This window comes from Myxine glutinosa, chromosome 9, assembly GCF_964187855.1.
Source record: "Myxine glutinosa chromosome 9, kmMyxGlut1.1, whole genome shotgun sequence".
NCBI lineage: Eukaryota > Metazoa > Chordata > Myxini > Myxiniformes > Myxinidae > Myxine > Myxine glutinosa.
In genome coordinates, this window is record NC_136269.1 from 102,720,940 (window position 1) to 102,744,791 (window position 23,852).

Here is a 23,852-nt window from a genome sequence, read left to right on the forward strand (position 1 = left end):
TATAAGCCCGGATAATTCAAAGGCTTGGCCTTGTGCGCGTCTGGGTGAGATTGAAGTCGTGGCTGAATCTGCGTGGGTGAAACTGCGTGGCTGAACCTGCGTGGGTGAACCTGTCTGGGTGAACCTGCCTGGGTGAACCTGCGTGGGTGAACCTGCGTGGGTGAACCTGTCTGGGTGAACCTGCCTGGGTGAACCTGCGTGGGTGAACCTGCGTGGGTGAACCTGCGTGGGTGAACCTGCGTGGGTGAACCTGCGTGGCTGAACCTGCGTGGCTGAACCTGCGTGGCTGAACCTGCGTGGGTGAACCTGCGTGGGTGAACCTGCGTGGCTGAACCTGCGTGGCTGAACCTGCGTGGGTGAACCTGCCTGGGTGAACCTGCGTGGGTGAACCTGCGTGGCTGAACCTGCGTGGGTGAACCTGCCTGGGTGAACCTGCGTGGGTGAACCTGCGTGGCTGAACCTGCGTGGCTGAACCTGCCTGGGTGAACCTGCGTGGGTGAACCTGCGTGGGTGAACCTGCGTGGGTGAACCTGCGTGGGTGAACCTGCGTGGCTGAACCTGCGTGGCTGAACCTGCGTGGCTGAACCTGCGTGGGTGAACCTGCGTGGGTGAACCCAGAGGCGGATTTAGAGGGGGGCGCAATGGCACGCCCCCCCCCCCTTATTTTAATTTTTAAAAGGATCGCTTTAACGCCCTTGTCCTGCTCTACATCCATCGTGATATCCAACTTGACTGCAACAAAATCATTGACGCATACACCAATAGATATACACCGAGGATGCTCTTCGTAAATCCACTCGGTGAAAAGTAAAATAAAACTAGACAGTTGCGACAAGGACGCATTTGATTTGATGAATCAGTGGTGATTTTAAAACTGGTCCGATTGTGTTGTTCCATGGGTTGAGGATTTCAGTGACTGTGGATTCATTATTTCCATAATGTGATGCTCTGGATAATCATTCATAAACCCTCATGACTGAGCACTTCTGCTAAATAAATCTTTCTGTTTTATCACTTACACAAGTACTTTTTCTATCTCACTGTGCATGTTTTCCGTTTAATTTCGAATCCCGTTTTTCAAAATCAATCCCCAAAATCAAAAGATACGGGGATAAAATGCCTAAAATTGAGGCATGAATATTTCTCCCCAGCTTGCAGGAAAACGCATCTAGAGCAGTATAATTTTCAAATTTTCCTGGGAGAGGACCCCCAGACCCTCCGCTACAGGCTTCGGGCCTACGGCCCTCGCGTTATTGCTTCGCCCTAATCAGTTGCGCCCCCCCTTATTGGAAATCCTAGATCCGCCCCTGGAACCTGCGTGGGTGAACCTGCGGGACAAACAGGCTGGTGATGTGGGGCAACGGAGAGCTGAACCATTGTACCAAACCAGTGGAGCTTCCCTGGACATGCCAGGCTAATACACTGACTTACTTACACTTTCTGTATTTGGCTTTCCCTACTTCTAATTTGTTCACTTTGAACACTCGCGAGTACCACTGATTAACCCCTCGTCCTCTTCAGGGCAGGGTTACTTATTCGCATGTGTCACGCTTTCCTCTGAAGCATTACAAGCATTCACCAGCAACTCTCCTGACTGTGCACCGCATCCTCTATCCTCCTATTCTTTCTCCCCTCGCACTTTTCACATTGGGACCAACGTAAGCCGGCTGGCTTGCATCGAATGAGCGAACGGCCACCAACACGCCCTGCCTTCTCTCTCTCTCTCTCTCTCTCTCTCTCTCTCTCTCTCTCTCTCTCTCTCTCTCTCACTCTCACTCTCACTCTCACTCTCACTCTCACTCTCACTCTCTCTCTTTGTCTCTTTGTCTCTCACTCTCTCTCTTTGTCTCTCACTCTCTCTCTTTGTCTCTCACTCTCTCTCTTTGTCTCTCACTCTCTCTCTTTGTCTCTCACTCTCTCTCTTTGTCTCTCACTCTCTCTCTTTGTCTCTCACTCTCTCTCTTTGTCTCTCACTCTCTCTCTTTGTCTCTCACTCTCTCTCTTTGTCTCTCACTCTCTCTCTTTGTCTCTCACTCTCTCTCTTTGTCTCTCACTCTCTCTCTTTGTCTCTCACTCTCTCTCTTTGTCTCTCACTCTCTACCTTTGTCTCTCACTCTCTCTCTTTGTCTCTCACTCTCTCTCTTTGTCTCTCACTCTCTCTCTTTGTCTCTCACTCTCTCTCTTTGTCTCTCACTCTCTCTCTTTGTCTCTCACTCTCTCTCTTTGTCTCTCACTCTCTCTCTTTGTCTCTCACTCTCTCTCTTTGTCTCTCACTCTCTCTCTCACTCTCTCTCTTTGTCTCTCACTCTCTCTCTCTTTGTCTCTCACTCTCTCTCTTTGTCTCTCACTCTCTCTCTTTGTCTCTCACTCTCTCTCTCTCACTCTCTCTCTTTGTCTCTCACTCTCTCTCTTTGTCTCTCACTCTCTCTCTTTGTCTCTCACTCTCTCTCTTTGTCTCTCACTCTCTCTCTCTTTGTCTCTCACTCTCTCTCTTTGTCTCTCTCTCTCTCTCTCTCTCTCTCTCTCTCTCTCTCTCTCTCTCTCTTGTCTCTCACTCTCTCTCTTTGTCTCTCACTCTCTCTCTTTGTCTCTCACTCTCTCTCTTTGTCTCTCACTCTCTCTCTTTGTCTCTCACTCTCTCTCTTTGTCTCTCACTCTCTCTCTTTGTCTCTCACTCTCTCTCTCTCTCTCTCTCTCTCTCTCTCTCTCTCTCTCTCTCTCTCTCTCTCTCTCTCTTTGTCTCTCACTCTCTCTCTTTGTCTCTCACTCTCTCTCTTTGTCTCTCACTCTCTCTCTTTGTCTCTCACTCTCTCTCTTTGTCTCTCACTCTCTCTCTTTGTCTCTCACTCTCTCTCTCACTCTCTCTCTGTCTCTCACTCTCTCTCTCTTTGTCTCTCACTCTCTCTCTTTGTCTCTCACTCTCTCTCTTTGTCTCTCACTCTCTCTCTTTGTCTCTCACTCTCTCTCTCTCACTCTCTCTCTCTTTGTCTCTCACTCTCTCTCTTTGTCTCTCACTCTCTCTCTTTGTCTCTCACTCTCTCTCTTTGTCTCTCACTCTCTCTCTTTGTGTCTCTCTCTCTCTCTCTCTCTCTCTCTCTCTCTCTCTCTCTTTGTCTCTCTCTGTCTCTCTGGCTCTCTGTCTCCCTGTCTCTCTGTTTCTGTCTATCTCACTCCCACTCTCACTCTCACTCTTCCTTATCTTGTTTTTCCCCCCAGAATGCTTAAGGCGGCTGCGTGTGTAGAATCATAAATTGACTGGCTATGAGGGCTTATATACTTATGGGAAGGATATTTTCTCTTGTACCACTGTAAGCTTGTAAATGTGTGCCTTTGCTAGAGCTCTATAAACCATTTTCCAACCTATCCGATTGTCAGATGTAAATATTTGAAAGCAGGAAATTTCACTTTGCAATGGGATGAGACTTCTTGAGAGCTGAATATCCTAACAGCCCAAATTTTTTACATGGCACATTTATGCACAAACCCTTCCACCTGTTCAAAACAAAATGAAATGGGATTTGTCACACCACATGGCACAATTTCTGCCCTGCCGTTTCGTTGTGGTCAGAGATTAGCCAACGTCCCACTTGTGGTATCCGCTCGACTGTTCTTGATTGACAGCAGTGGGGCGTTGGGAAACATCGTCCTGATCTGGGATGATGAATTTGCTAGGAAAGTAAAGGTGGATTTGGACCATGGACCCATCTAAACTAAGCATCTCAGATGGCGGCTGTGGTTCGTGCCGCTGAATTATGTGCGGCTCGTCAGCTTCAGGGTCATCAGCGGGGAAGTGTGTCCAAGAAACTCTCCTCGAGGCCGCGCACACACTGAACCCGTAACACGTAACAGTATCATTGCTTTAATGGCTATTTCCATGAGGCTAATTGCATAGGTTGATTACATTCTACTTTTTGCTAAGTGGTGTATTTTGACACTTGTGAAGGGTTTATTTATTTATTTATTTGTATACATAGTTGAAGCTAGTACTCATACGCCAGTACTCGAGGAAGAGCTAGTACTCATACACTGAATGGACCAGGATGCAACTGGACAAAAGGAACAGCAAAGAGAGAGGGGGGAAACACCAACAGCAGAGCCGAAAGCCAAGACAGGAGGAGGCGGACAAACAATGGGCATAGGCAGGAATGGGTGCAGGAGAGGATGCATTGGGTGGACAAGATAGATACAGAAGGGAACTCTGAGGAGGGAAATCTGGAAATTTGGAAGGAGGAGAGATTGGGAGGGGGTTGCAGGGTGAGGGGAAGATGGGGGAGATAGATGATGGGGGGGAGGGACAAAACACAGAGCAAAGGGTGCAAGACCAGAAAGGAGGTGGTAGAAAAGTGTCCACCCCACCTGTCTGTGATGCCGAAGTGATAGGCCCATAGACTCGGTGTCATCTCGGGAGATTCCAATAATCTTAAAGGCCTTGGTTTCCCTGGTGTCAAACTGAGCAAGATGTGAGGCAGGGGAGCCAGCCCAGAGGGGAGAGCAGTACTCCAAGCTGTGGATGAAAGTCTTGTATGTGGATGGGAGTTCAGGTGTGCCAATGAAAGACTTTGTATGACGAAGGGTGCCCAGTAGTTTGTCCAAGAAAGATCATGGTTGATAGTTGGACCCAGGAGATTGAATGATTGAACCTCCTCAAGAGGATTATTAACAAAGTAGATAGGGTGATTTTCCAGACAGTCCTTTTGGAGAGACAGAGACAGAGACAGAGACAGAGACAGACAGACAGTGTGTGTATGAGAGAGTGATTTGTCAGGGTTGAAAGACATTCCAAGTGTTTGACCACCTTGTGATATTTTCCAAGGCCTGAATAGAGGGAAGAGGCTGCAGCCTGCCTGTCTACAAGATGAAGGATGTCACGACAGAGGGTGGATTCATCAGCAAATAGATAGAGGATTTTCCAGCGAGTCAGAGAAATCATAGATGAAGATCAGAGGGTTGAGAAGCTTATGAGTAAACTTGTATTTGCCATTGTGCGATATTGAAAATATCCCTCCAGGGAACGGATGGACATTTCTCCATGGTTTCTGAGAAGATAAATTACCTGAATTTACCGATTTCGCTCTATGTGCATTCAGGTAAATTACCTGAATTACCCCCCCCCCCCATTTCAGCCTTTTTGTATGAGTGGATCCGGATGGGGAGGGCAACCACATGAGACCTTACTGTTCTGATGTATTGTATTAGATTTGGTCCATATCGGTCATGTAGTTTGTAAGGAAAATATATTTTGGTGAATATGAGTGATTGGGGGGGGGGGTGGGGGTGGGGGAGCCCATGGCCCCCGTCCCCCTTTCCTGGGGAGATACGGCCATGTGGAGCACCACTAAGGCACATTGTCATGATGCCTCAATGCGAGTTTGTTCTGGATCTGTCTGGCAGTTTCTAAGATTTTTGAATGAAATACCAACAATTGGGGCAAAACCCCCTTTCACCCTCTTTATTGGGGGCGCATCCGGATGGGGAGCACAACCCTATGAGACCTTGCTGTCCTGGAGCATCGTGCCAAATTTGATCCATATCGGTCGGGTAGTTTGTGAGATGTTTTGGTCAAATGTTAACGGATGGCCAAACACCAGGATCCACGCTGAGGTTATTTCGGCGAAAAACCTAAAAAAGCATTTGTGATTCTCGAGTTCCATAATGGCAAAGGTTATAAATGTCGATCCATCATCAGTTTTATTCAAACATCATTATCAAAAGGACGATTTGACTGTTTTGAGTAAAAATAGGCGAATTAAATTGAGAAAATAAAATAACACATTGGCTTGAGCAAAGGGCGTCCAGCCGTCCATGTTAATGACCTTGGTTAAACTACCACTAACTATAATGTCCCATTGGGTCTGCAGTTCACCTGTGCTTGGCCATTTTTCGTACACCTCCAGTGTGATTCACAAAGGAAGTTTATAACAAATTTAAATCAAAATCCCATTCTTCGTAATACAATAATAACCATTAAACATATTCCCCTATTCCACTCTGACCCATTTAAAATGAGATCTTGGGGATACATATTGATACGTCTTGAGAAGCTCACCATCTGTTTTGGAGAAGCTTAAAATGTTAGCAAAGCCAAATGAATGGACAATGCACAATTGCCAACTTACCAATAACCATTTCTAGAAATCTGATCAGCCTACATTCTATTTGCCATTTATTCAAGTCACTTTACTTAAGCGAAAGCTCAATACTGGATGCATTCAACTCCAAGCTGGAGGATTACTTCAAAAAGATTTTGTTTGTGTTACAAAAAGCATTTTTTAATTTTTTTTTTTTTTAACCTGTATAGTGAATACTCAACACGAGGCTTGTTTTTCTCGGTGTCCCATGTCACAGAATGGTGATGGAGTGCTCCCAGTGGATGTTCAAGCACCCTTGCGCTGGGCTTGCTTCCTTGATGGCATGCAGCGGGTGTTTGTGCTGACATCTGATGTAGCTGTGGTGGCACGTGCACGAGACCAGGGCTTGGGCCTCGGGGCTGGTAGTGAGGGCGAATTCCTGCAGAAAATAGACGTAGCGCTCAATGAAATGACTGTGTCCCTTATCAATTCCAACATGAAGCAAGAGATTGCTTTCCTCTCTTTCACCAGGTACAGTGTTAGGGTTAGTGTTTTTATTTGTTACTTTTATATTTAAATCGTTAATTTCTGACATCTCTAATATCATTTCTTGTTGGTCAATTCAACATGGCTTCAGTTCTGGAATCATCTGGGAAGAAAAACGACATCGCTGGAAGCCCTTAAAGCTGAATCTTTCCGATCAGTTAGAGAAGGAATACAAACGCCCAACTGGAGATAAAATTTCTAAAGGCATGAAGCGCTTCTCTGCTGGCTCCGGTTTTGAGGTGCTGTACAACTACTTACTTTGTGATGGTTGTTGCTTGTGTTTTCGCTCTATGTGCATTCAGTAAGTAATACATATATTATTTATGTTGTGAGCAGTTTGAATTGAGCACAGATGGTGTAGGCCGCTGTTTGCGTCCATATTCCTGCCCAGTGCGACGTAGTTTCATACCAGCCTTCAGCATGATTTATCAAGCCTGGAGCCACCAACGCAGCCTCGAAGTGAAGTTGTTCAGGTTGCAGGTATGACATGTTGGAGAATATTTATATGTCGTTCAGGAAGGAAAGCCATGTACTGTTCTATTTTTCGCGACTAGCAAAGACCCTGTCTGTCAAGTCCCCCACTTTTAGGATTTATAACTTGTAATATAGGCTTCCACCAGGTGGCGCTATACAATACACATTCACATGGAGAAAATTTGTATCCACCACACCACCATGAACCCTTGGGGGTATTAAACAAAAAATATATTCACCTAAAACCCTCATTACACCTCCAGAGTACAACCCCCAATTTTCAATTCACTCTGTCCAGTGGTTTAGAAATACATTGAAATCAAACAAACAAACAAACAAACAGACACTTCTATAATTGTATATGCTGTAGTATGATTTATATCCCTTATTACTATATATGGACTGTGCCTGGATGTATTTTTTGTTTCCTTTCTTCTCTCCCATTGCTCGGACATTGTGAGCAAACATCATGGGCATAATAAGACAGTCTTACAATTCTGCTCAAGCCATACAAATTTACTTGCAACTCCTCTATTTATCCCATTCGGCCTGGTCGAAAGTCTACTTTTATCGAAACATTTGCCATGCTGGATAACGTCACCGCATTCTGGTGAGACACTTCCGACAGCATTCCATCATGGAAGTGCTGTTGTTTGTTGGTCCTATCTTATCAAAATCAATACCATTTCATCACCTTTCTGTGGTGATGAAGTTTGTAATGTTTACTTATGTTGGTACTGGGATTAGAGGCCAGTAAAATTGCATAAAAACTAAAGAAATATAAATATGTGATTGGATAATGGAGGGAAGGGAGTGTGGAGGAATTTACGAGGAGTGGTAGACAGAGGAAAAGAGGTGAGGCTTAAAACGAGGTGAGGAGAAAGGCATTGGTCGAGTGAAGCAATTCAGAAAATCTGCTATTTTTCCATACACTCTATGTAACTGGTGTCTTGTAGGTTTTGTTGCATATCCTTTCATATTCCCAATTTTTTAATGCCATATATCATTTGATTGACCCACAATATATGAGTTGCCATGCATTGTTTGAGTGTTCTGACGCATGAAAACGTTTTACTTGTTTTTGACACTTTAAAGGTTGATAACCAGCTCCCTGGAGCCATTTTCTCCACCGTTTTCAATCCACTTGCACCTCCCAAGTCTATTGCCCTTGATTCGGGTGTGTTGTTACTTTCATTCACAAAACTCACTCACTATGATTCAAATCTTGTGAATGCTTCTGTATTGCTTTTCACTATGCACTTTTCATAAATTGAGGTCGAATGAACCCTTCAAAGGTGTGTTTTTCACTTTATTACATGGAAAGAGGTTGGCTTGTGGAGGGTTGAAAGTAAAAAGATCATGGGTATCGAGGGAGGACTATCTGAGATCAGGGAAGAATGAGATTGAAAAGACTGAGGAAGTTGGTTCCATACTTACCTTTGTACCCACCTTTTTGTTTCAGTTCCTAAGTCATTTGTGGACATGAGTGCTGTCGTGAAGTGCAATGAACACAGCCCCATCATGCAAATCAGGTTTGCCCCACCACTCCCACCCATCAGAATGTGACTCCAGATCATAATGAAGGTCTCCATCCTTTCAACTTTTGTTTGCATCTATTTTGCAGGTATCTCAAGGTATTGATACAGGAAATGGGAGTGCAGCTTGATGCAAGGTTTTTAAATGCTTTTCTTCAGACAATTTACACCACAAGCTCCAGCACCTTGAGTCCACAGCAAAAGGTGTTCCCATCTTGTCGGTCTATGACCACTTTACAAAATCTGTCTGTGAGCGATTTGTTTACTTGGGCACACAAATGCAGCTATCTTGGCGATGTTCTTATCTCTTTCCCTTCTATTCAAACTTTTTTCCATTAATTTTTAAATAAATTTGGATTTGCTGTATTGATCATCCTGAATGTTTCAAGGATTATCGTGATATGCAGTACCCTCCATTGATATTGGAACAATGAAGTCAAATTTGTTATTATTGATATATACTCAAGAAATTTGGATTCGAGATCAAAAGAAGAATACGATGCAAGAGTACAGAAGGTCGGCTTTTATTTCTTGGTATTTATATGTATATATATGTTTTACATTGTAGAACAATAACCGTTTAGACATTCAGTCCCCCCCCCCCCCCCCCCCCCATTTTAGGTAAGCATAAATATTGGAACAGATGACTAACAGGTGTTTTGTTGTTGCATTGATTGTTCAACATAAAAGTGCTGCGATTGTCTCGTCTTGGTTTTCGCCTTTGCTTTTGCCTTGGGAGTCTGTCCTTGGAGTGACTAGGCATAACCCAACATGAAGATCAGAGAACTGTCTGAAAGAAAAGCTAGCAATTTGCAAGCTGGAAAGTAGAGAATAATTCAATTACAGACTTGGCATTTAATATGGAATATTTTTTTGTGGGGGTGAACTTACTTTTCAAGATGACTTAGAACCAAAAGTTCATTGGAATTATGTTGAAATTATTCTAGATTTTGTTAATGTGACCTTTAAAAGAAACAAAAACCACATTTGACATTTCAAAGCAAATAAATTGATCCTTGAAAGTGATGTAAACTGATATCGAACTCAATTCACGGACAGTACTGTGTTAAACTTCTGTACGTTTTCCAGAAGTATCTCTTTATTTTGCACATTAGCCAAATGTTTTTTCAACAAAAACAAAAGCTAAATTATGACTGGGATTACGGACAGTAAAATTACAATTCAGCACTTCGTGTAACCCCCACGAGCATTCAGGAGAGCACGTACACGTCGAGGCATGCTGTTCACGAGATTTGCCAAGGTTTGGACAGGAATCGCTTGCCATGCAGTGACAATAGTCTGCTGCAAGTCACACACAGAGGCAGGCTGCTGGTCTAAGTTGTCGATTTGACACGTTAATTCTGCCCACAAGTTCTCTATCGGATTCATATCCGGGGACATGGCAGGCCACTCCATATGCTCTACACCATGGTCAGCAAGAAAGTGTTGGATCATGCGAGCACGATGAGGCCGTGCATCGTCATCTTGGAAGACAAAGTTTCCTCGAAAGGCTGCACGAACAAATGGAAGCAATGTGTCTTCCAGAATGGCCCTGTACTTGAACTGGTTCAGGTTTCCATTCAGAACAACCAGGTCAGTTTTGCCCCCTGCATGAAAAGCAGCCCAAACGGTCACCCCACCACCTCCAGCTTGGACTCTTGGCACTATACAATTTCGTTGTGGGCTTCATGCACTTGTCTGCACACTCAGACATGGCCATCTTGACGATAGACCAGAAATCTAGACTCGTCACTGAAGGTCATGTGATTCCAGTGTCCTGGCTGGAAAGTCTACATTGACGGTGCTCTCTGGCCCACTGCAATTGGCGCTGACTGTGTTGTCTGGTCAGGCGTGGCTTGCTCAGGGGACGCCTGGCACGATAGCCTGCTTGAACCAGTCGTTGGTTGACTAGCCTTCTGGATACAGGCACATTTGTCAGTTGCTGCCACTCAGCCCTAAGCCGATTAGCTGACTTGGTACGGCCATTGCGGACTAACCGGTGCAGCTGGCAATCATCTCTCCTTGTGGTTCTGCGTGGACGTCCTGGCCTCGGTATTGGAGGAGGGACACCCCTCTGAGCATTTCGTTTCAGGATCTTTGACACCTGACCTTGAGTGATGCCATACTGCCGAGCAATAGCGCACTGTTTCATGCCAGAATTTCGTAAAGCCACCACTCCATGACAAACAGCATTGTCAAGTTGACGGACCATCTCCAGAGGAAGCGGCAATAACTTTTGTAGACGTGCAGCAGTTGTTTTCCACTAATACAGAACGCAACAACCCTTATATACCCGATTGTGAAGCCAATCGTCAAATGTACCTGTCCTTACCTTTTGTCACACCACCTGTGATATAATCCTGTTATTGACTTCTTGCTGCGAAAGACAATCAGTGACATGGTTCTTTCAACAAAGACATCACCAAAGGGTAAAATAATCTCACCAGATTGATATACTGAGTTCAGAAAGTAAACCCAAGTCAAGAAAAAACAAATATTCCATATTAAATGCCAAGTCTGTAGAACCATAGCCCAAAAATTGAGCATAGCAAATGGAACAATTTGTAATATCTTGAAAAAGAAATAAACCACTAGTATACTGAACAATAGACAACGGCCAGGTCGGCCAAGGAAAACAACTGTCAGTAACATCACCAACAACCTCCAGAATGCAGGGGTGAAAGTATCACAATCTACTGTTCGCAGAAGACTTCGACAGCAGAATTACAAAGGCTACACCACAAGATGCAAACTTCTCATCAGCACCAAAAAGAGTTAGGTCATAATTAGAATTTGCCAAGAAGTACAAAGGTGATCAGCAGAATTCTGGAGCAAAGTTTTATGGACAAATGAGACCAACATAAACCTTTACCAAAGTGATGGAGAGTGGAAAGTGTGGAGAAAGGAAGGAACTGCATGTGATCTAAAGCTTACTACCTCATCTGTGAAACATGGTGGAGTTGGTGTCATGGCTTGGGCTTGCCTCTGGAACTGGCTCACTCGTATATATCGATGATGGAACTAATGATGGCAGCAGCAGAATGAATTTGGAATGCGTATGTACAAGAAAATGCCTCCAAACTCATTGTGCGGCGCTTCACCATGCAGCAAGATAATGACGAAAACACACTGTCAACGTGACCAAGGAGTTCATCAGGGGGCTGTGGGGCGGGGGGGGGGGGGGGGGAAGTGGAGCATGCATTTCACTTCCTAAAGAGAAGACTAAAGTCAGAAACCCGCTAAAACAAACAACAACTGTAAATGACTGCAGTAAAGACTTGGCAGAGCATCTCAAAGGAAGATACCAAGAGTTTGGTGTTGTCATTGGGGGTCACAGACTCGATGTAGTTATTGCATGCCAGGGACATGCAAACAAATACGAACTATTATACTACTTTAATTTACTTTAAGTTCAAACTCTTAAGTTCAAACTCAAGTTCAACTCTTCAGTTGTCTTACCCTTCCTCCCGTCCATGGTACACGGAATCTTGTGGTGAGGCTGTTGCCCAGAAACAACTTGCCTTCGTCTCCTGGAAAGCAAATCCAACGGAAGGAAATCTCATTTCCTTTCACAAAGCCCGAAACAAGTGTGTGTCCACCCTCAGGAGAGCCAGGAAACAATATCTCTCCGTTCTCAAGACCGAACTCTCTTATCTGTCTCCCTCTTCCAAATCCTGGTGGCGTCTGGTCAAATCCGTTTCTGGTGTTTGTTCCCCCTCCATCCCCTCCCTTACCTCAAACGGCTACACAGCTGACTCCGCACGTGAAAAAGCTGAATGCCTCAACTCTGTGTTTGCCTCTAAATCTTGTGTCCCAAACCCATCCCTCTCTGTACCCACCATACCCAGTCGTACCCTGCTGCTCCTGGACTCCGTGTCCTTTCCTCCTGACAAGGTGGAAAAGTTTCTGTCAACCCTCGACTCTGATTCTGCAACTGGACCCGACGGCATCAGCCCACGGGTCCTAAAATCCTGCTCTGCTGCTCTATCTCACCCTCTCTCTGTTCTCTTCACCCTCTCTTTTGCTCAAGGTCAACTGCCATCTGCTTGGAAATCAGCCAACATCACCGCTTTGCACAAAAAAGGTGCAAAAACAGATCCTAGCAACTACAGACCAATCAGCCTTCTCCCAATTATCAGCAAAGTCATGGAATCCATCATTGCTTCGGATATGAAATCTTTCCTCTTCTCCAATGGCTTGATCTCTGATCATCAATTTGGTTTCAGACCAGGTCACTCTACTCTGGACATGCTGCTTCTGCTGTCTCAACAATGGATGGAGGTCCTCAATGCCAAGCAGGAAATTAGAGCTGTCTCCCTCGACATATCACGTGCCTTCGACACGGTCTGGCACCCCGCTCTGCTCACCAAACTCTCCTCCTTTGGTATCCATGGAAATCTCCACGCATGGCTGGCGGACTTCCTCTCTAGTCGTCGTCAACGTGTGGCCCTGAATGGGTTTCTCTCATCTCATCTTCCTGTTCAGGCTGGAGTTCCCCAAGGCAGTGTTCTGGGCCCCGTGCTTTTTCTGGTCTTCATCAATGATCTCTCTGACTCTCTCGAAAATCCTCTCTATCTCTTTGCTGATGACTCCACTCTCTGCCGCTCCATTCCTCTTCCCTCAGATCGGCAGTCTGCTGCCTCCTCACTCTCTGAAGACCTGGACAAAATCACAGACTGGTCAAACAAGTGGAACATGTCTTTCAATCCCGACAAATCTCACACTCTTACTATGTCTCTCCGAAAAGATCGACTGGACAACCCTCCCATCTACTTTCTCAACAATCCTCTCCAAGAAGTTCTGTCGCTCAAGATTTTGGGTCTCACTATCTGCCATGATCTTTCTTGGGAAAACCACATTTCCAAGCTGGCCTCCAAAGCCAGTCGCCGACTGGGCATCCTCCGTCGTGCGAAGTCCTTCCTCGGCACACCTGAGCTCCTCACCACATACAAGGCTTTCATCCGCAGCTCAATGGAATACTGTTCTCCCCTATGGGCCGGTGCTCCTGCCTCACACCTAGCTCGGCTTCACGCTGTTGAAACCAAAGCTTTCAGAATTATTGGAATCTCCCGCGATGAAGCTATCTCTGAGGGCCTTTCACTCACTCACCGCAGGCAGGTAGGTGGTCTTTCTGTCTTCTACCGACTCCTCTCCGGCCTTGCACCCCCAGCTCTCTCTGTGCTCTGTCCCCCAAATATTCCTACAGGTCGCACAAGATCTGCCAGCAACCCTCTGATGGTTAAACTGCCGAAATCTCGGCTCTCTGCTCACCTTCACTCTTTCATTCCTCTTTTCTCCCGCCTCTGGAACAAACTCCCTCACTCCCTTCAATCCCACTCCTCCCTCCAGGTCTTTAAAACAGCGGTTCACCACCATCTCTTATCTTCCCCCATCCAAAACCTTGATCTTTTCTACCCCCGCTAATTCACCCCAGATCCACCTTGTTTGAAATTCCAACTTCTTTCCTGGAAGTCCTGGCAGTGTCCATATGTTTTATACCTCTCCCACCGCCCCCTTCCCACGCCCCCCCCCCCCCCCCTAAAGCCCTCGCCCTCTCTCAGATCTCTCGATGTCTCCATGTCTCTCGGTCCCTGCTCTCAAATGTTGTGTTTGTGTCCTTCCCCCTCTCTCCCCATCTTGTCTACCGCTCCCTATGTTATATGTTTTATGTGTCGGTTTGTCTTTCTGTGTGATTAATGTTCGCTCTTTCACGAGCCTCGACCTTGTATACAAAAAAAAAAAAAAAAAAAAAATCTGTTCCAATACTTTTGCTTACCCATTTTTCACTCCGGTTTTATGTTAGGAACATAAAAAGTGCTATCGTTATACAATGGTAAAACATATGTACATAGAAATGCCAAGAAATAAAAGCCGACCTTCTGTACTCTTACACCGTATTCATCTTTTGATCTCGAATCCAAATTTATTGAATGTATAGAAATAATAACAAATTTGATTTCACTGTTCCAATACTTATGGAGGGCGCTGCATGATAACTTGTATTGTATAAATACTGTTAAATTTTCATTCAGCCCCCTGACCAAACCCATATTTTGCATCCATGCTGCTTCCCTATACTTCAGGACTAGTTAAACACAGCTTTATGAAAGTTTGAGGATTATTAACTTCTCAAAGCAGGAATACAAAAGAAAATGTCAGTTTGTCGTGGTATTGTTGTAACCCCTAAATTCGCTCTGTGCAAGTAAAGGAAAATTCGATTTTTGTGCTTTATCATTCTCCCTCAGATTGAGAAGTTCCATGAGGACTTGCAGCTGGTTAGCTCAGATCTACCCAATCAGTCTTTCCAAGATACTACTTCAACCTTGCTCTACCTCGAGTTTTTACATTTCTCTCCATTAAAGGTAAACTCCTCGTAAATTAAGCATTTCCCTCTTTTATTTTTGATTGAACAGATGTAATTATCCTACTATTCATTTGCAATAATTGTTCACTGGCTTTGACACCAATACAAATTTTTATTACAGACCCTTGGCATCAAAAAGCTACATATATCGAACAAACAGTTTCAAATAGAGCATCTCACCGACATTAGAGCATTTAAATTGCATCAGATGTGACATCAGATGGGTAATGAACGTAGAGCAGCAACGAAGGCTGGAAAGGGTAGAAATGCGAATGGTTCGGTGGATGTGTGGAGTATCGTTGAGAGAGAGGAAGACAAATGATGAATTGCGAAAGATGATGGGAATAGAGCCTGTGATTGATGCTGTGAAGAGAAACAGGTTGAGATGGTTTGGTCATGTGTTGAGGAAGGATGAAAGTGACTGGTTGAGAAGAGTGATGGAAATGAATGTAGAAGGAAGTAGAGGATGGGGAAGACCGAGAAAGACTTGGTTAAAGATTGTGGAAGAAGAAATGCGGGCAAGGGGGTTAACAAGGGGAGATGCAGAAAATAGGGCAAAATGGAGAAGATTGTCATGGGGACCGCAAGGCTAACCCCCGCTCTAGCAGGGAAAATGGCCTTAAAATGCCTGTTGTTGTTGTTGTAGATGTGACAATAAATGTGAATTGTTTCTCCCAGCTTGCCGGCTTGATGACAGAAGACGCCATATGCATTTTTGCCACCTGCATCCCTACCCTGTTCAGAATCCCTTGCGGGCACAGGCAACTTGTTAGTTTACTGAAAATGTCAAGCTCTTTGTGATTCTAGAATGTTGTAATTGTCCATAACTTGAATTGAGTATAGATTGATATAGTAATGTGAATTGGATTTTTCAGTCGCTGTAATCAACTTCACTCGCATCTGTTGTTGCTTGGGTGATGACTGTTTTGCCCTGGTGGAAACCACCGTATATTACTGTCAATGTCCGTGCCCTTAAACCTGTAAATATGAACCTTTTTTCCTAACAGTCGAGGAATTATACTTCGTCTATTTGGCGACATAATTACGGTATATCAAATTTTGAGGTTTATTAATATATGAACTTTCAAGCAAATATATAATTTGATTAATGAATGAATCAGAATGACTGAACTGTAAAGATCCAATCAGTTGATAAAATAAGAAACAACTCGGTCACCCGATCAAGAGCAGGTTATTTAGACTTTTGTAAACCATCTGGAAGATTTATGTTTAAAGCTGTTGGAAAAATTAACCCGGGAGTTCACCATGGCAATGATGGGCCAAATGGCCTCATTTGCCTGTTTGAGGTTGTACAGAATCATGTGACGACTACTTACACTGTGTAGTTCTGTGGTGACTGTGGACACTTTCAATGTTAACTTCCAATTCCGCATATGGAACATAAATACATAAATACTTAAATGCAATTGGTTCGATTTTCCAACAAAGCATTCACCTTTGAACGCAATGCGGAACAGCCGAGGTGTAAGCCAACCTTCTCCCTGCCGAGGGGCGTTATTATTTTTGCTTTTAACATTGGTCTGATTACTAAATGCAATTTTTTTATTCCGTTGTCCTACCACGTATTACAATAACTAGGGCGTGCCCGTACGTGGGTGCAAAAAAACATGCGTGCAAACAACAACAACAAAAAAAAACTTTGAAACCACGTGGCAGTAACGACCACAGAACCCCCCCCCCCCCCCCCTCTATTTACATGAAATGGTTTGGTCCATTCGCAAAGCCAAAGCGAACGGCTTGCGAGTACGGTAGAACCCCCCCCCCCCTCTATTTACATGAAATGGTTTGGTCCATTCGCAAAGCCAAAGCGAACGGCTTGCGAGTACGGTGACCATATCTTGGGAACCACTTGTCCGATTAATTTCAAACCTTGAAAAGGCACATCCTCGGGTCCCCAGCAATATACCTGGCAAGTTTCAAGTATATCGGACCCGTGGTTGTCGAGAAACAGCGGTCACAGACAAACACACACACATACACACAGAGATTACTGGAATTATAGATAGATGTGGTACAGCAAATGTTGGGGGCAATTGGCCTAGTGGTATGGAATTGTATAAAAATTAAAGAAAAGGCTTCACACAGACACAACTCCCATACAGCCAATCATGGGCCAGAAATGGTGCCAATGCCTAAAACATTTCCCCAAGAGAAATCAACTGAGATTTATACATTTGTAGCTCCAGAGAACATTTCATGCATTTTAAGGACTAGGGCGTGCCCGTACTATATATATATCTAAAATTATATCCCCCCCCCCCCCCCCCCTCTATTTACATGAAATGGTTTGGTCCATTCGCAAAGCCAAAGCGAACGGCTTGCGAGTACGGTGACCATAGCTCGGTAACTACTTCTCCGATTAATATGAAACCTTGAAAAGGCACATCCTCAGGTCCCCAGCAATATATCTGGCAATTTTAATTGAATTACTATCCGTAATGGCGCACGCGCTCTCACATCGGCCACGCCTACGCAACAACGTGTTCTGTGATTGGCTGGCCTACCCCGCAACCTGTTCTGTGATTAGTTTGGTAAATAAATCGCCATAGCTCGGTAACTACTTCTCCGATTAATATGAAACCTTGAAAAGGCACATCCTCAGGTCCCCAGCAATATACCTGGCAAGTTTCAAGTATATCGGACCCGTGGTTGGCGAGAAACAGCGGTCACAGACAAACACACACACATACACACAGAGATTACTGGAATTATAGATAGATGTAGAGTGAGAATCAATTGGATTGGTTCTAGTCATTTTGAGAGGTTACAAATTCATCGGTTTCACTCTATAAAGAGCATTTTGGAAAAGCCTTTTAAAGGAAATTACCTTTTCCACAGCTGCACCTGAGCTTGTCACTGAGCTCAACAGGAGAGAATGAGGGAAACCAACAAGAACACGAGGTGATTCCACTGGAGTCCCTTAACCTCCTGCTCCAGAACCTTGGCGCCACACTTGCAGACTCTCAAGACCTGGTTTTCAAGTACGATTTGTGAAACCTTTTTTGAAGATGTTTTGGCAGCACTTATAATGTGATTATTATGGCTTCCATTGTCGTGTAATTTTTGTCATGCATTATAATTACAAATCATTATTTAATTGCGAGGATCCATAGTTGCCAACATTTAGTTTGCTCTTCCATGAGCTTTTGTACGTAAATATAACGACTAATATTTAATTTATAAAATTTCACTTATTTCATAAATGTTTGTTCCTGGGTTCGACTGCCACCAGAATCTGATCCAACTGAACCAGCAAAATACTTTGCAGCGTGGAGCACTTTGTGCTTTGGACAAAGCATTAAGCTCTGTCTTGTCTGTAGTTTCCACTGTCCATGACAAGATCTGTCTTTCAGAAGACTAGGCAATTGTGCCAGTGCCTTGGCCAAAGTCTCATGATGGGGCGAGCACAGGTCTAGCTACCGTGCCTCATTTGGTCACTTCCTCATATTATCTGTATGGCAGATGATCATTGAATGTTTAAACATTCATGAGCCACCTGAGCATCGATTAATCTTTACTGACTTGAGCGTAGATAAGATGTTCTTTTTTCTTATTGTAATAGTTACCGTCTTTGGACATGTATCTCTGGATGTGTTTCTTTCACAGGATGGCTTGCTTTGAAGTTAAATACCAATTCTATACTGAAAAAGAGCTTTTGTGGGCAGCAATCAAGCATTACTCAAACCAGGTATTTATTATTTGCGGTTGCGGTGTTAATTAACTTGCTGTTCATGGTGGTTGTGCCATTTTCACCAAATGAACTCATTGATGATATGTGGATGCCGGCAGTTTCTGCAGCAGCTTTATGTGGTGGTTTTGGGCCTGGACGTGCTGGGTAATCCTTTCGGACTCCTGCGAGGCCTTTCACAAGGTGTCGAGTCTCTCTTTTATGAGCCTTATCAGGTAAATTTTTGAGCAATTGCAGCTTGCATGAGATGGTGTGACTGTTACACATTTACGAATTTTAAAATTACTGTAGTCAACAAATAAAAAATTGAAATGTACCAAGTAAGATGAAAAAATACAACTCTCATACATAACTATTTTGACTGTTGAAATTGCTTTTTTGTGAATCATGGTTTTCAATACCCTGTTGTTCTTGATGAGTAGTATTGTATATTGTACACCGCTCCTTTCCTATGCCATTTCCAGGATCTGCATGACGTCATTGCCGGGCACCAATGGCCCGGCGATGACGCGCTGAAAGGGAGTACTCAGTTTTCACTCCGGTTTCTTGCTTTCTTGTTTGTTCGTCCGGGCGATATCTCAGCCATCCTTTGAGCTAGGAAGCTGAAATTTTGGCACAATAGTGAGCAAGTACTTTACCAAAAACTGTATTTTTTGTTTAATCAATTAATTAATTAATTACTTAATTATTTAATTATTATCTATTCATTAAGTACTTATTTATTTCCTTTCTCGTCTGGGCAATATCTCAGGCACATTTTGAGCTAGAAAGCTGATATTTGGACATGACAGTGACCAAGTAATGTGGCTATAAAGGATATTTTTGATTTATTGATTAATAGATGAATTCTTTATTGATTATTAAAAAAAAAAATCGATTAATGACTTGTTTTATTAATTTTCAAAAAGTTACAGCTTCAAATGAAACACTGGTGGTTGAGGTATGTTATTAGCCAATTTATTAAGAAATTATTTTACGATTGCTATTTATTGATTTTAATTATGCAATTAATCAATCAATTATTGTACACCTCTCCCTCCCAATACTGTCTCTGTGCACTGCATGGCGGAATCGCCGGGTGCCTAAGGCGCCCTGGCAATGGCGTGCTGGAGGATGTTATTTATTTATTTGGCATGAGGGCGGTGTACTTTGAATGTATCTGTACTTGTTTTGTGTATTGACTTTGTAGCGATATCAATCTTTTACAATCTGTACAGAAATGTCAAAATATCATTTACAGCTCTCCTGTTATTAAGCCTCCCCCTCTATAGGATAGAGAAAGGCGTATTACTGTTGTAGGATTTGTTTCTATAATTAGGGCCCCAAATTGTTAATTGTACCCAACTGTTAATGGAGTGTTTATTCCCCCCTCAGAGTATGAAACCACCACTTAGGTTTTTTTTCTTCCCTTTCTTTTCTGCCAATGCCAGAGCTATCTCAGAGTCAACTGGGACTTTTGGAATGACATTTTGCATCATCAATGCAAATATAAAGTATGTGCTCTGACTTTTTTGCCTTGACCTAATTTTAAGGTCACGATCTAATTATAGACATTTTAACGTTTTACCATAACTCGACTAAGATTTGTCTGATCTGAATGAAATTGCCCTCTTTAGATAGCCTCGAGCAAGGCACATTTAGGCTAATTTACATCAGACCCCTATGGGTTAAAACTCCAGGTCAAATGGTGGTCTGAATAAAATAATTTGTTTTTGTCATCGCTCAATTTTGCCAATGCAGAGTCCCAAAGACTGCTTGGCCTTCCAAGATGTTCTTGCATCACATTGGTGGACCTGCCCTGAAGTTGTTCACCTGATATTTGATTTGTGTCCTTGACCCACTTTTTTTGTATTGTGACCTAATGAACAAAAAACACGTTTTTGATCATAACTTGAATACTTTTCCTCCGATTTTAACGATGTTGAGTTTTATGGATGTATTGTATAGACTATAGATGGAGACACATTTACGTAATGTATACTCTATCTGAAAATGTTGAAGGTCAAGGTCATATGGTGGTCCAAAAAGAATAATGGCCATCAGTGGATGTCATACCTTGAGGAAGGATGAAAGTGACTGGTTGAGAAGAGTGATGGAAATGAATGTAGAAGGAAGTAGAGGACGGGGAAGACCGAGAAAGACTTGGCTAAAGATGGTGGAAGAAGAAATGTGGGCAAGGGGGTTAACAAGGAGAGATGCAGAAAATATGGCAAAATGGAGAAGATTGTCATGGGGACCGCAAGGCTAATCCCCGCTATAGCAGGGAAAATGGCCTTAAAATGCCCGTTGTTGTTGTTTTGTTGTAGTGGATGTCATACGGAATTACCCATGGTGCTTTACCCCTGGTGCTTTGCCCATGGTTTACATTACCCTTGGTGCTTTGTTATCGCAGATATCTATTTTTTTCTTGTTGTTGATGCATATTTTTAAAATGCAAAGTACTAGTGGTGAGGCAGTAGGGCCATATTTAGACATGAGCAAGGGAATTAACTGAGAGGAAGGGGGGATGATAAGCTTGCCAGTAAAGGGGTTGGGTTAGTTAGGTAAGGTGAATGTGGGTATAAAATATCTTAGCTTGGAATGGGGGATGCCATGAAGAGGAGGAGAACAGCTATCCTGAAGCCCTGTAGGGAAGAATGAGATTGAACAGACTAAAGAAGTTTGTTCTATTGCTGGAAGAAAAGATAAACTAACGAACGTGGGTTCGCAAGTGAGCCTGGATTCTGGGAATTTCACCAGAGGTATGCTCATGGTTGAAGGTTTGCATGATGGTGAAACTTGGGTGGGACAGAACAAACGGTAGAGGGTGTGAGACCTAAAAGAAGGTGGTTGCACCTAAAAGAAGGTGGTTGCAGGATGGGGGTGGTGTGTGTGTGTGTGTGTGTGTGTGTGTGTGTGTGTGTGTGTGTGTGTGTGTGTGTGTGTGTGTGTGTGTGTGTGTGTGTGTGTGTGTGTGTGTGTGTGTGTGTGTTAGTGTGTTTGTGTTAGTGTTAACAGACTGTGTAAGTCAAGGCCCTTTTATGTGCCAGTCTAGTGTGGCAGTTCCTCACCTCTGAGTGGGAATGATCCCGAGCAAGGAATCAAAGTGTTTGTGTATAATCTGTCATTTGCATGCCTTGCTTAAAATGCAAGTGAGATTTTAAATTTGAGTAATTCCCCATACTCTTGTGGTGTCTGTTTTGTCATTACACCTGCTAATGTTTTGTTAAGTGTTGTTGAAAGTGCTTATGATTCTTTGATTTTTCCTGAAATCCCTCCAGGGAGCCATTCAAGGTCCAGAGGAGTTTGCAGAGGGAATGGCAATTGGAGTGAAAAGTTTCTTTGGCCATGCTGTGGGTGAGTTTAGTTTGGTTGTCTGGGAAGAGGACAATTTAAAATTTGAAATTCCCATTGCTATTACTTGCATATTGTTGCAGTGGAGGTTTTTTTCCATGCTTTTCTGCATCTCAGCGGAATGGTTATTTATACTAGTATAAATGGACCTCCACATCCACGGGTTTCGCTTATTCGCAGTTGATAAAATGCGACCCCATTTTACATTCACGGACACCTTGTGTCTCACGTATTCGCGGTTTTTCGCAGGCCCAAAATTTCTTTTTCCGCCCACAGACGTACTTAGAACTTCATTGATTATCCCTTTTCACTTATGGGGAGGGATCTCAGGTTAATATTGTTAGTATATTCTGTTTAAGGAAAAAGCCTTGTTCACAGAGATGATCATAAACTCTCCGCACAGGGAAGAGAGAGAGAGATGGGGGAAGAAGATGATAGATGGGATAAGACATGGGGAGTGGGGTTGCTTCTTTTCTTACATAATTATTTTATCATTTATTTTTGATCGGGAACCGTGAGTGATTATTTAATTATATATCTATTGTTCCGTTTTAAGTCTCATGATTCCTTTCGTCTGCACATGATTAATGTGTAACTCTCTCCCTTGTATACACAAAGAATTAAGTTAAGCACCCCCCCCGTTTTTGTACAACCTCGCACATTACAAGTTTGTTGTCGTCAAAACAGTGTAATATACCCATGATATTGCTATATTTTCTGGAGAAGTGATATTATGGTCACATAAAAACATAACAATCATGCCGTTTTCAATATTTTATTCTGAATAATTTAAGGTGAAATTTTTTGGGAATTTTAGGCATATTTTCACCTCAATTTAAGTATGGAGCTATAGGTCCATCACGGACAGTGTGGATGACGTTTATGTTTTCTAACGTACAGTCATTGTTCTGAGAAGACCTCTAGCGATCTTTGCATCAATAACGTGTGTAGGACCCACGTGATCGGATCACTGACTCAACCAATCACTTTTTTTCACTTTGATCACTCAATTTCATCAATGGATAATTGCTAATGTCATACCAATCATTATTTGATCTCACATACCTTAGAATATATGCCAATGTATACATATACACAAAGAATATATATTAGGGGGTGCTTACCTTAATTCGTTGTGTAGGGGTGCTTAACTTAATTCTTTGTGTATACTTTGCGGTGTAAATCTTGCGCCGATCATCGAGGCTGTTTCATGGTAAGTAAAACTGAACTTTTATTTTGAATCTAAAATAAAATGAAATTCTAACACATGGCTGTGATACCAGTACGTTTATAATTATGCAATTTAAACTTAACATCTATCATCGTAAGATAATACAGAATACCGTATCATCCTTCAAGCTTAAACTTCGAGCAGTTAAAACGACAACTATTTCCGGGATCAAGACTGCACTTTGGGGGTGATTGAAGCACAGGCAGGTCAGGTCGTTTTTGATAATAAAGTAACATGACCTGCAGTACGAAGCCGACTCTGGACAGTTGTCATAGAAAACCTCCGAGGGAGATTCCATTCATGCCACAACACCGTGCTTGTGTAAACATGAATATATCTGACAAGCCTGATTAGTGTTGCATGATCTCTGCTGCAGGTCATGCTGGGTCATCCAAATAGAGGCCCGTATTTGACCTCGTTGGCTTGCTGATCAACTTGCTGATAACAGTTCAATCAAAACAAAGTTGACGTCCAATTCCACTGTTGGAAATCTCAGCATTGTTCATCCCAATAATTTGCCATCTTTGGTTTTCAATAAGTCTTCTACGGATGAACTTGCTGACATTCACTTGGTGCCACTTCCAGGATTGAG

At 43.2% G+C, this 23,852-nt stretch overlaps 1 protein-coding gene across 1 annotated transcript in view; it reads left to right on the forward strand.

The window, feature by feature from the left end:
* The window catches only part of LOC137435727 (intermembrane lipid transfer protein VPS13C), a 124,935-nt gene that overhangs the window by 77,302 nt on the left and 23,781 nt on the right, over positions 1 to 23,852 (forward strand). Inside the window, exons 24-34 of the mRNA XM_078785117.1 lie at positions 6,346 to 6,599; positions 6,706 to 6,853; positions 6,951 to 7,094; positions 8,184 to 8,265; positions 8,551 to 8,620; positions 8,713 to 8,827; positions 14,869 to 14,985; positions 17,847 to 17,989; positions 18,615 to 18,696; positions 18,798 to 18,911; positions 21,957 to 22,032. Of these exons, the coding sequence (XP_078641243.1) occupies positions 6,346 to 6,599; positions 6,706 to 6,853; positions 6,951 to 7,094; positions 8,184 to 8,265; positions 8,551 to 8,620; positions 8,713 to 8,827; positions 14,869 to 14,985; positions 17,847 to 17,989; positions 18,615 to 18,696; positions 18,798 to 18,911; positions 21,957 to 22,032 (1,345 nt within the window). The remainder of the gene's footprint in view (positions 1 to 6,345; positions 6,600 to 6,705; positions 6,854 to 6,950; positions 7,095 to 8,183; positions 8,266 to 8,550; positions 8,621 to 8,712; positions 8,828 to 14,868; positions 14,986 to 17,846; positions 17,990 to 18,614; positions 18,697 to 18,797; positions 18,912 to 21,956; positions 22,033 to 23,852) is intronic.